Here is a 13208-nt window from a genome sequence, read left to right as displayed (position 1 = left end):
AAACAGAAATTGGATTAATATCTTATACTCCAAAGGTTTATTTTGTGTAGAAGCAGATCACAGTAAGAGCAATGAATAATAGGAACTACCATATTTTTACAGAAATAACACATGCCTTCTACATTTGTTTGCCAACTCTACCCTCCCCTGGGGAGCTCTGGTAGCATAGTGCCTAAGGCACTTGAATGCTAACCAGAAGGCTGGCGGTTCAAACCCACCAACCACTCCTTGGAAGGAAGGTCGGGCAATCTACTTCCATAGTGATACTGCCTCGACAACCCAAGGAGGGGTCGCTATGAGTTGAGTCAGATTCGATGGCACAAAACAACAACAACACCACCCTCCCCTGAGGAGGTATTTTTGTAAACGGCTATGCTTATATATATATATATATATATACTAATACATATACATATATATATATATACACACACACACACACACACACACACACAACAATATTTAAAAAAAAGAAAGAAAAATTGGCATGCTTACAAAAATACCTCTCAGGAGGAGGGAGCAATTGGCAAATAAATAAAGAAGATGTGTTATTTCATGAAAATACACTGTTAGATAAAATACAAAACCAGTAACTTGACCTGTATATATGTTAATGCAAAACCAATAGGCTAATACAGGAAAAAAAAAAAAAAACAGCTTTTAAGATGCTTTCAATGCTTGAGCATTTTTTTGGTATGTCTTCAAAACAAAGATGAAGAATAAATATAGTCAGTAGCATAGGTTCTATTTCTGTTTTTGTCATTGATTTGTTTTGTGTTCTAGGAAGATTCTTAATATCCAGTATCTCTGAGTCTAAAAATGAATGTGATCGAAGTTAACCTTTATGTCTCCTCTGACTCAGGGTGAGGATTGACTTTCGCTGCTGCTTTATTGTAAAGATCATGAGTTTTTTCACCTTTAAAATAAAATCCTACATGTATATTAAAGCTCATTAATTCTATTGTAAAAGAGAAACATTGCTAATTTTTATGGCTACAAAATTAATCATACTTAATGTAAAAACCAGGAGCTCTGGTAGCATAGTGGCTAAAGCACTTGACTGCTAACCAGAAGGCTGGCGGTTCAAACCCACCAGCCACTCCTTGGAAGGAAGGTTGGGCAATCCTACTTCCGTAGTGATACTGCCTCGGAAACCCAAGGAGGGGTCGCTATGAGTCGGGCCGACTCGACGGCATATAACAACAACAACAACAACAATGTAAAAACCCTAATCATTAAAAAAAAAAAAAAAAGAAAAAGAAAAACCTCACTGCTGTCAAGTTGATGATCAGACTCATAGCCACCCCTTCTTGGGTTTCCAAGGCAATATTTCTGCAGAAGTAGATTGCCCAGTCTTCCTTCCAAGGAGTGGCTGGTGGGTTTGAGCCACCAACCTTCTGGTTAGCAATCAAATGCTTTAGGCACTAAGCCGCCAGAGCTCCCTTGAACATCATGTTGTTGTTGTTGTTACATGTTGTCAAGTCGGACCTGACTCATAGAGACCCCCCCTTGGGTTTCCGAGGCAGTATCACTATAGAAGTAGATTGCCCAACCTTCCTTCCGAAGAGTGGCTAATGGGTTTGAATTGCCAGCCTTCTGGTTAGCAGTCAAGTGCCTTAGGGACTATGCTACCAGAGCTCCTGATACCACGGTAGTTATTGGGCAATCCTACTTCCGTAGTGATACTGCCTAGAAAACCCAGGAAGGGGTCGCTATGAGTTGGGCCAACTTGACGGCAAATAACAACAACAACAATCATCATTTACAGCATCCACCAAGTTCCCTACTCTATGATGCTGCTTCTCCTCATTTCTACAGAGGCCACAGGAGTAATGGTCCTCCTCCATCACAAGTAAACTGCTGTTAGAACCAGTGATGAATAGTTGTTACACTGTTTTCCCAAAATCCTTGCTATGCTAAAACCACTTTTTTTCACATAACTATCTCTAACTTTTCGCTCTATAGTTTCCTTATGGAATTTTCACAATTTTTAAGTAAATATGTTTATTATATAAAATAAAAAAGCAAATAGAGTCTGTCTGTGAATGAATAGATAGTGAGACTTTGCATTTGAAAGCAAACACTGAGAGCCTGAGAAGCAAGACAGATAACAGCAGCTCAGAAACTGTATACAGGAACAGGGAATAATTGCCATTCAAGGTCTACAGTGGAGGGGTCCTAGTAAACATTCCAGGCATATAATTGAGGCCACTGATAGGGGGGCTACATTCTAGAAATAAGTATGAACATAATGTAGACCTACACTTACTGGTCTGAATCCCTGTTTTTATTAAAAGGTGATCTGGTAGTGTAGTGCCTAAGGCATTTGACTGCTAACCCAGAAGGCTGGCGGTTCGAATCCACCAGCCACTCCTCAGAAGAAGAAAGATTGGACAATCTACTTCCGTAGTGATACCGCCTCAGAAACTCAGGGAGGGATTGCTGAGTTGGGACTGAGGGGATGGCAGTGAGTTTTTTTTTTTTTAAGTAAGAAATTTACAGAATGAAAACACAATGAAATGTCAACTACTAAAAGGATCAAATGGAAATTTTAGAAGAAAACTACAAATGAATTAATACAATATGTGGAAGTAATACAATATGTGGATTTAATAATATGTTAGACACAACTGAAGAGATATTTTGGCAGCATGAAGATAGTACAGAAGAATACAACCAAATGAAGTTCAGTAAGAAAAACCTGCTGAACTCAAATACCCTCTAGTCGATTGGACTCAAAGCAATTCCTCCTTGTGTTTCTGAGGAGAAAGAGATAGAAAACAAATACCAAAATTAACTGTATGCTAGGATGTAGAGAAAGTCTCAACAAATTTCAAAAGACTGAAATTATTCAAAGTACATTCCTTGATCTTAGTCTAATTAAGGCAAAACTTGTTATTAGAAAAAATACTTAGTAAATCCCCAAAAATTTGGAAATTAAGAAATTATGATTGGAAGTGAGAAGTATTTTGATTGCATTAATGATGAAAATATACCAGTTTTTTTCAGATGCAGCTAAAAGAAATTAATAAAAGATTTATATCTTAAATACTTTACATGTTGGGATGAAAGGCCAAAAACGAGTTACCTAAATATAATTCTGGGTTAGTTTGCCTACTTCTCTGCTTTATCTTCTCTTTTTATATCCCTAAAGTGGTTGGGTTTAAGACACTTCCTACACTGATATGACCTTATTAACATAACAGAGAAAACCCTATTTCCAAATGGGATTACATCTGTGGGTATAGCAGTTAGAGTTTGTAACACACATTTTGGAGGGACAAAATTTAATCCATAACACCTTCTTAAGGTAGAAAAGAAAAAAGTTAAAACCAGAGAAAGTAAAAGATGTTATTGTTGTTGTTAGTTGCCCTGGAGTCCATCCTGACTTGTGATGACCCCATAAGTAAAAACCGATGAGAAGTAGAAAGCAAACCATATAACCAAACACCCATTGCCCCTCATTTCAACTCATGGCTCCTTGTAACCCTGTAGGACAGAGTAGAACTGTCTCATAGAATTTCAGAGGCTGTCAATTTTTATGGAAGCAAAGTACCTTATCTTTCTCTTGCAGCACAGCTGATGGGTTCAGTCCCCTGACTCTTTGGCTAGCAGTTGAGTGCTTAAGCACTGCACCACCAGAGTTTTAGTAATAAGAAATGTACAGGCAAGGAAACATCACCAAAATTAAGACATAGAATATTTCTGTCAGACCAAAAATTTCTTCAGACTGTCCATCCCTCTCCCCATGTCTAACCCCTGACAACCATAGATGTTTCTCTCCTTATATTTTGACTTTTTAATAAAACCAAAAAACAAACTCACTGCCTTCCAGTCAATCCCAACTGATAGTGACCCCTCCTTGGGTTTCTGAGGAGGCATCTCTGTGGAAGTAGATTGCTCAATCTTCCTTCTGAGGAGTGGCTGGTGGGTTTGAACTGCCAGCCTCTTGATTAGCAGTCAAATGCATTAGGTACTATGCCCCCAGAGCTTCTACCATACAGTGAACAACCTTTGAGTCTGATTTCTTTCATTTAGCATAAGTCATCTGATACTCATCCATATTGTTATACTTCACTGGGAGCTCTGGTGGCATAGTGCCTAAGGCATTTGACTGCTGACTTGAAGGCTGGAGGTTCAAATCCACCAGCTACTCCTCAGAAGGAAGATTGGGCAGTCTACTTCTGTAGTGATACCACCTCAGAAACCCAAGGAGGGTTGCTGTGAGTCAGATCTGACTCCATGGTAGTGCATGTGGTGGTGGGTTTTTTTTTTTTTTTTTTTTTTTAGTATTTCATTGTACAAATGTGTTACAATTTATTAATCCATGCATCAGGCCAAAGGTGTTGATAGTTTCCAATTTTACGTAATTATGATTTAAACCACTATAAACATTATTAACTTCCTAGTCTGGCTCAGTCTGTAAGCCCAGCTGATACCTGTGCACCATGTGCACCCCACTGGGTTTAAAACACAGTGGCACAGCCTCAAGACTCACAGCACCACATCACCACAGTAGGACAAACTGACAGACAAAATTTTCTCCCTTACCTGTTGGAAATCTCTCCAACCTTTCCTTACCTGGATCCCTGCAGCTGATTCCTCGCTCTGTCCTGGTCCCCCTAGCCTTTATACTCTCCTTGCTCCCATCTTCCCGCCTTGCTGCTTGTGGGGTGTGTCCTGGGTTCCCTCTACTCACCTGGATCCCTGTGGCTGACTTCCTAGACTAGGAAGAAGGAAGAGAACATCCACTTCTCAAATAATTTGCCAGGGGAAACCTTATGAATAGCAGAAAAACATTGTCTGATATATTACTGTGCAACTTCTGGAAACATTGTCTAATACAGAGGAAGAGAATGAGTCATTTAGGTTAGAAGGCTCTCAAAATAGGACTGGGAAAGAGCTGCAACATCAGAGCAAAACAAGACTTACTTTTATGGATGAGGTAAAGCTTTTGAGACCTCCATTTGCTGATGTGGCACCACTCAAATTGAGGAGAAACAGCAGCAAACATCCATTAATAATCGGAACATGGAATGGACGAAATATGAATCTGGGAAAATTGGAAGTTGTCAAAAATGAAATGGAATGCATAAAGATTGATATCCTAGGCATTAGTGAGCTGAAATGGACTGGTTTTGGCCATTTTGAATCAGACAACCACGTGTTCTACTATGCTGGGAATGACAGTTTGAAGAGGAATGGCCTGGCATTCATCATCACAAAGGATGTTTCAGGATATTTCCTGAAGTACAGTGCTGTCAGTAATAGGATAATATCCATACGACTACAAGGAAGACCCGTTAATACAACTATTATTCAAATTTATGCACCAACCACCAAAGCCAAAAATGAGGAAATTGAAAATTTTTACCAACTTCTGCAGTCTGAAATTGACCGAACATGCAATCAGGATGTGTTAATTATCACTGGTAACTGGAATGCAAAAGTTGGAAACAAAGAAGAATCGCTGGTAGTCGGAAAATTTGGCCTTGGTGACAGAATAATGCTGGAAATCGCATGGTAGAATTTTGCAAGACCGGCAACTTATTCATTGCAAATACTTTTTTTCAACAACACAAATGGTGGCTGTACACGTGGACTTCACCAGATTGAACACACAGGAATCAGATTGACTACATCTGTGGCAAGAGGCAGTGGAAAAGCTCAGTATGTTCAGCCAAAACCAGTCCAGGAGCTGATTGTGGAACAGACCATCAACTGCTCATATGCAAGTTCAATTTGAAGTTAAAGACAATTAAAACAAGTCCACGAGAGCCAAAATATGATCTTGAATATGTTGTTGTTGTTGGTATCTGCCGTCAAGTCAGCCCTGACTCATAGCAACCCCTTCTTGGGTTTCCAAGGCGGTATCACTACAGAAGTAGATTGCCCAACCTTCCTTCCGAGGAATGGCTGGTGGGTTTGAACCACCAGCCTTCTGGTTAGCAGTCAAGTGCCTGAGGCCCTAAGCTACCAGAGCTCCTACTAGAAAGATGTTTACTAGTGTTTTATTGACTATGCAAAGGCATTTGATTGTGTGGATCTTGACAAATTATGGATAACATTGAGAAGGATGGGAATTCCCAAACACTTGATTGTACTCAAGAGGAACCTGTACATTGACCAGGAGGCTAGGAGGCTGTCATTCGAACAGGACCAGGGGACACTGCATGAGGCACTTACTGATGAAGATTGAAGAATACAGTCTGCAGTATGGATTACATCTCAATATAAAGAAAACAAAAATCCTCCCAACTTGGCCAATAAGCAGCATCATGGTAAATGGAGAAAAGATTGGCCAGATAGCTGTCTTCCAAATCTCTTGGCATAATTGAGTGAGTGCCTCCAGTGGGGCACCCATTTGTTGAAATATCTCAATGGGTATTCCGTCAATTCCCGGAGCCTTGTTCTTCACCAACTCCTTCATTGCAGCTTCAACTTCCTCCTTCAGTACCATTGATACTAGATCATATGCCACCCCTGAAATGGATGAAGAGCGACCAGTTCTTTTTGGTATAGTGACTGTGTATTCCTTCCATCTTCTTTTGATGTTTCCTGCATCATTCAATATTTTTCCCATAGAATCTTTCAATATTGCAACTTGAGGCTTAAAATTTTCTCAATTCTTTCAGTTTGAGAAATGCTGAGTGTGTTCTTCCCTTTTGGTTTTCTAACTCCAGGTCTTTGCACATTTCATTATAATTGACTTTGTTTTCTTGAGCTGCTCTTTGAAATCTTCAGTTTACATCTTTGATCTTGTCATTTCTTCCATTTGCTTTAGCTACTCTCCACTCAAGGGCAAGTTTCAGAGTCTCTTCTATCCATTTTGGTCTTTTCTTCTTTTCTCGTCTTTTTAGTGACCTCTTATTTTCTTCATGGATGGTGTTCTTGATGTCTTCTCACAATTCTTCTGGTTTTCAGTCCTTTGTGTTCAATGCATCAAAGCTATTCTTTAGATGGTCTCTAAATTCAGGAGGGATATATTCAAGATCTGGTAGCGTAGTGCCTAAGGCACTTGACTGCTAACCAGAAGACTGGCAGTTCAAACCCACCAGCCACTCCTCGGAAGGAAGGTTGGGAAATCTACTTCTGTAGGAACACTGCCTCAAAAACCCAAAGAGGGGTCACTATGAGTCAGATCCGATTCAACGACAGAGAGTTTTGAGTAAGGACTAATGATTTTCAGCATATTTTCATGTGTTCAGTTACTATCTACTTATCTTTTTTGTTGAAATATCCTTCAAATAATTTTGGGCTATTTTTTCTTATCATTGAATTTTGGGAGTCATTTATATATTCTGAATACTAATCTTTTGTCTGGTAATGTGTTTTGCAAGTATTTTTTTCCTAACCAGTGACTTACCTTTCATTTTATCTGCTGTATCTTTTGAAGAGGTTTTAAAGTTTGATCAAGTGTATATATATTATTTTTTTAATGATAAGAAAGTGTTCTGAGTTTTATTTATTTAAAAAATGTACAAATACAGATTCAAAAGTAACTATATTTTTTAAAAATAATTTGTCATTGTTGGACAAATTGATTGATAGAAATCAGCAACAAATATTGATGAAACATATTCTGCCTTTGGTGGAAAGTTGAGCTAAAATAGTCTGTATATAAATGGTCTTTTCTTATTTGAGATCATGTTTATTTAGGTCACTTTTTATCTCATTCAGAATTTTTTTTAAGACGATATTACTCTTCTTGATTTGAATTCAAAAATGTAAATTAGTTTGAGAAAAAAAATATGTATACATTATTCTTATATATTTATTTCATATATGTGTGTATAATATTTAGTAGAGCAGAAAAGATTTACATGCTGTGTGTGCATATATGTGTATATAGTACTTATTTGTTCATTTGTTGGGGTAGAAAATACATATTGGCATAGGGTAGATGTTTACAGCATAATGAACAATTAGGTCATCATGTTTCACTGGACTTAAATTACTAAGAACTTTGTCACAAGATTGAATATGCTCATCAGCTGCTCCAATTGGTTTTAAATGTAAGAATTGATGCATTAAAACAGATTATTGTGATAATATTTAGGGTGAAGATCAGAGAGGTTCAGTTTTAAATATTATTGCCACATTGTGGGAACAAAGGTCTTAGGTACTTAAATGCTTTTAAAAAGTACTGTATTTTAAATCAGGTGGTATAAGCTGCAGTATCATAATGATTTCACTTGTGGATAATATATATTCAGCAGTAATAGGAATCTTGATCCTAAGTTTACTGAGAGTTCTGGAGTTCTGATTAGTGGGTCTACCAGGGCCATTTTACTGAAGAGACTGAGGAACTTTTCTTAATTCACTCTTAGAGATAGAGAATGGACATACTCAAACTTGTTTGTAAGAAAGTGGCTCAGGGGTGAACTGGAGGTGTGGTAATTTTTTTCTTTTGGTATTACATGGTATCTGTTACTCAGATTCATATAACCTGTTCACAAGATTGAGCTAGGAGGATGGAATGTTTACCTAAACTGAAGGGGTTCTTCAGACATAAAGAAACAAAAGATAACCATTGGGAGCCTTAGGCACCAATGCTTTGGCAGTCAAGTAATAGAATCTATTTTCCTGCCACTAAGGAGCTCTGGTAGCATAGTGCCTAAGGTGCTTGACTGCTAACCAGAAGGCTGGCGGTTCAAACCCACCAGCCACTCCTCAGAAGGAAGGTTGGGCAATCTACTTCTGTAGTGATACTGCCTCAGAAACGCAAGGAGGGGTCGCTATGAGTCAGGTCCAACTCGGTGGCACAAAACAACAACAATAATTTTTTATCACCATACTCTAGTGGGTAGCTTTTTTCCTACCTATGAAAGTTCTTGAACAGAAATTTCATAAATAGAAGTATTTGTGTACTATATAATGACAATGGGAGCTCAGAAGTGTTAGGAAAGTGAGGAAGTACAGAAGTTAAAGTGAAAGCAAGGAAAGAAAATAATAGCCCTGACTTCAACAGATCAGAGCAGGCTTGATTGAAGGAAAGCTCATGAGGGTCAACTCTAGAAGCAACGTGGACAATGCCAGTTGCAGAGTAGAGCTGCGCCTTGGGGAAGTGTTGCCCCCCTTTATAGGGGCCTCTGGTGAACTTTTGCAAAACCGAGTTTTGCAGAAGTTGCAGTTTCCAGGAAGTGGGGTTGTGTTTCTGACAAGGCTGGGGAGAGTTTGGATGGAGTCTGCAGGCTGGCAGTTTATTGTTGAGGTTTCACCAGGCGGGGGAGGGTGTAGGGTCTGCAAGTGAAATTCATCTTTGAGGTTTCAGGGTGTCTTAGCTAAATTTAGAGTAGCCAGTTTGGTCCTTCAAGTAGTGTAGTGCCTAAAGCATTTGACTGCTAACCAGAAGGCTGGCAGTAGCCACTCCTCTGAAGGAATACCGGGCAATCTATTTCTGTAGAGATACCACCTCAGAAACCAAGAAGTGGTTGCTATAAGTCAAATTCGACTAAGAAGCAGTGAGTTTTTTTTTTTTTTTTTGCTCTGATGATGCCTTATTTTAATATAACATATAATATAGTTATAACTATTATATATATATATATATATATAATGACTATGTAATAACTGTGATACATATGTGTAAAATAATGATTTTGGGGTGTGTTTTTCTAAGCACAGTCCTCTCCCTTACACTGATAAAATGTGTTTGGCTTTAGGTTTCCTCAAGAATTGAACATGGGAAAAGTAAGTGCTGAGATTATGTGGACCCTCTTTGCTCAAGATATGAAATATGCACTAGAAGGTAATTACAAATATCTATGTTAATAGAATTTATGTTTTCTTTAAATTGTGATTTTTGTATTCTTGGTTTCAAATGTAAGGAATTGATACATTCAAACTGATTATTGTGATAATATTTAGGGTGAAGATAAGAGAGATTCCGTTTTAAAACTTAATGCCACATTGTAGGAACATAAACATCTCAAACTATTTAAATGCTTTTGAAAAGTACATGTACTGTAAATCAGGTGGTCTAAGCTTCAGGATCGTAATGATTTCACTTGTAGGATAATGCTCAGATGCAGAAATATTTTATGGCAGTGCATTAACCAAAGAAGAGCCTATTGAGGGGTAGGTGAGTTATGTTCACCCAAATATTTGTCTGTGTGGACTTGAAAATAGTATTCATAACTAGGCAGGTTAGAAATATGACCAAAGTTTGCTCAAGGATGATACGAAGGCTTTTCACCACTCAGAGTAAGGCCAGATCATAAGATACGAAACAGGGAAAACAGCTCTCAGCTAAACAAATCTGTAAATATTCTTTGAGTACACATAGAGTTGGTAGTAGAGAAATAAACCCAATCTAGGATTCGGATCTTCTAGTTTAAACTGCCAGCCTTCTGGTTAGCAGTTAAATGCCTTAGGCACTATGCCATTTAAGCTCCTAGAAACTTACAGCCTAATGTTGTTGTTGTTGTGTGCCATGGAGTCGGATCCACTCATAGTGACCCCTCCTTGGGTTTCCGAGGTGGTATCACTATGGAAGTCTATGGAAGTAGATTGCCCAACCTTCCTTCCAAGGAGTGGCTGGTGGGTTTGAACCACCAGCCTTCTGGTTAGCAGTCAAGTGCCTTAGGCACTACACTACCAGAGCTCCTTATAACCTAATAGAAAGAAATTTTTTTTCACTTATTCAACAAATATATATTGAGCCATTAGAAACTAAATATACCTATTTGTATATAATATTTATGTTAAAAAATTTAAGTCTCAAAAAATTAATTAACAACGAAATTAGGCATGCTGTGAGTATAGCATTGGTAACTTTGAGCAGATGCTTATTGATTATAGATTAACACATGTGTATATAATATAAAAACAGTATCAGAATTCTGAGGTTGTATCACCACAAAGCAGGTCCAAGATCAAAGTGTAAGTAATAGTTTTGTGAACATCTTAACTTTTTGAGACAAGAAATTTTTGTTTGACTTTTTTTAAAGTAGCAGCTTTATTGGAATACAGTTCACATGCCATACAGTTCACCTATTTAAAGTGTGCCATTCAGTGGCTGTTGCATTTGAATTTCCACTCACATTTTCTGAAAGATCATGACAAAGTATGGGAGTAAATTGGATTGCAGTGTATGGTTTATGCATCTTCTTCTTCCACAAGATGAGAAGGCTTTTGAGGGCAGGTGTTTTGTCTGTCTACTTTGTATCCATTAAGCCTTAGTCAAAACTCAATGTGTTTGTTTACTTGAGTCAAATTACAAATGGGTAACCATATACAAAGAACTGTGGAGACAAGGCCAGAATACTTAAATCAGTTCAAGCTAAACATTTGTGGTCTTGCAAGTTGAAAGGAAGTGGAGGAAAAGCTGGAGATGAGACAGAGCCATGGGATCCAGATAAGGGGAGGGAGATGGGAGATGACAGGCCCCACCCCATCCCAAGAGGCAGGAAGTGGGGGGGGGGTAGCTGGGGACAAGACAGAGCCGGGGTAAGGGGATGGAGGAGAGGTTTGGAAGAGCTAAGAGGGACAAACTTGTCTGTCAGTTTGTCATACTGTGTGTTCCTGTGAGGCTTGAGGCTGAGCCACCAGTGATTCAAACGTTAGCAGGGTTGCACATGGTGCACATGTTTCAACATAGCTTACAGACTGAGACAGACAAGGAAGAGGGAAGTGCTCATATACTTCTTAAAGAATTGGTCAGGGAAAACCTTAAGAATAGCAGAGAAACACTGTCTGATACATCACTGGGCAACTTTATGAATAGCCTGGAAATATTGTTCGACACAGTGCAGGAAGATCAACCCCTTAGGTCAGAAGGCACTCAAAATATAACTGGGAAAGAGCTACCTCCTCAGAGTAGAACCAGCCTTAGTAATATGGATAAAGGAATGCTCTCGAGACCTCCATTTGCTGATGTGGCATGACTCAAATTGAGGAGAAACAGCTGTAAACATCCATTAATAATCAGAACATGGACTGTACAAAGTATGAATCTAGGAAAATTGGAAATTGTCAAAAATGAAGTGAAATGCATAAAGATTGATATCCTAGGAATTAGTGGGCTGAAATGGATGGGTTTTGGCCGTTTGGAGTCAGACAACTATATAATCTACTAATGCCATGAATGACAATTTGAAGAGGAATGGTGTGACGTTCATCAGCACAAAGGATGTCTCAAGATTTGTCCTGAGAGTTCCAGTAAGATGGCGGACTAGGCAGAAAGACTTCACAGATCCTCTTCAACAAAGAAAAGGGAAACCAATTAACACAGACAGAAGATAATCCTAGACCCCTGAACCTTGAAGGGAAGAATATAGAAGTGGACTAAACACCAATTAGCAGAAGAATTTGTATACAAATACCAAAAAAGGAGACACATGGAATGGCAGTCTGGCAATGATCCTGATGGCACAGACAGCTTGGAGAGTGCTGAGTGGTGGTAGGACCCAAGAATTAACCTGAAAATCAACTCTGCTAGCCAGGGACTGCATGGAGGACTTCTCTGGTGGCTCAGGTATAAACAGAGTAGGTGAAGAGAAAGGCAGGTTGAGCTGTGGACTTTTGCCTGTCTGGAGGACGCCGCCATTTTGAATGCTACAGGTGGCTTGACCATTTTGGATATTTAAAGAGACAGCACTCTTCCAGATTCCATGGGCTTGAGAACAGGTTCTGCTTGCCAGCAACCCCAAGGACACTTCAGACCTGCACGACTGAGAAGGTGCGACATTTCTCTTGTTACTCTTACACCTTGCAGTCGCATGGTAAACGGAGGTGCAGCCATCCTCTACTCCCACCCTTTGGGGTGGCAGGAACTCCATTCCAGTCTGTGTGCTCGACAAAGCCTGAGTGCCCTGCCCTCCACCGATTTTTTTTCTCTTTTTTTATTTTTATTTTGCTTTTTTGCTTTTTTCTGGTGTTTGGTTTGCTTTTATTTGTCTGTTTTAAAACTACTATTATTATTAATACTTTTGTCCTTTTTAAAATTATTCTTTATTCTTCCCCTCCCAGGTACTAGTTTTCAGCGTTTTTTCTTTTCCCTGTTCCTGGTTGAAAATTTTATTTTTAATTTATTTTTTTCCTGCTTTTTTCTCATGGTTAACCTCATTCCTTGTTTTTCTTTTTGCATTTTTCCCATTTTGTTCATGCAAAAACGGCAAGGAGGCCACATGTTCTGACCTTCTCTAATCCCACAAGGGGAAGACAGGATTACCAGCAGTAACCCAAGGCCTATTCCTGCCAGGCCA

General features: G+C 38.9%; 1 protein-coding gene across 1 annotated transcript in view; it reads left to right on the top strand.

Moving 5' to 3' along the window:
* The window catches only part of UNC13C (unc-13 homolog C), a 903686-nt gene that overhangs the window by 551972 nt on the left and 338506 nt on the right, over window positions 1-13208 (top strand). The window contains exon 18 of the mRNA XM_007935152.2: window positions 9666-9751. Within this exon, the coding sequence (XP_007933343.1) occupies window positions 9666-9751 (86 nt within the window). The remainder of the gene's footprint in view (window positions 1-9665; window positions 9752-13208) is intronic.

The sequence above is a fragment of the Orycteropus afer genome, unplaced genomic scaffold, assembly GCF_000298275.1.
Source record: "Orycteropus afer afer isolate SDZICR_OR568_19922 unplaced genomic scaffold, OryAfe1.0 scaffold00026, whole genome shotgun sequence".
NCBI lineage: Eukaryota > Metazoa > Chordata > Mammalia > Tubulidentata > Orycteropodidae > Orycteropus > Orycteropus afer.
This window is presented reverse-complemented; position numbering and strand designations above follow the sequence as displayed.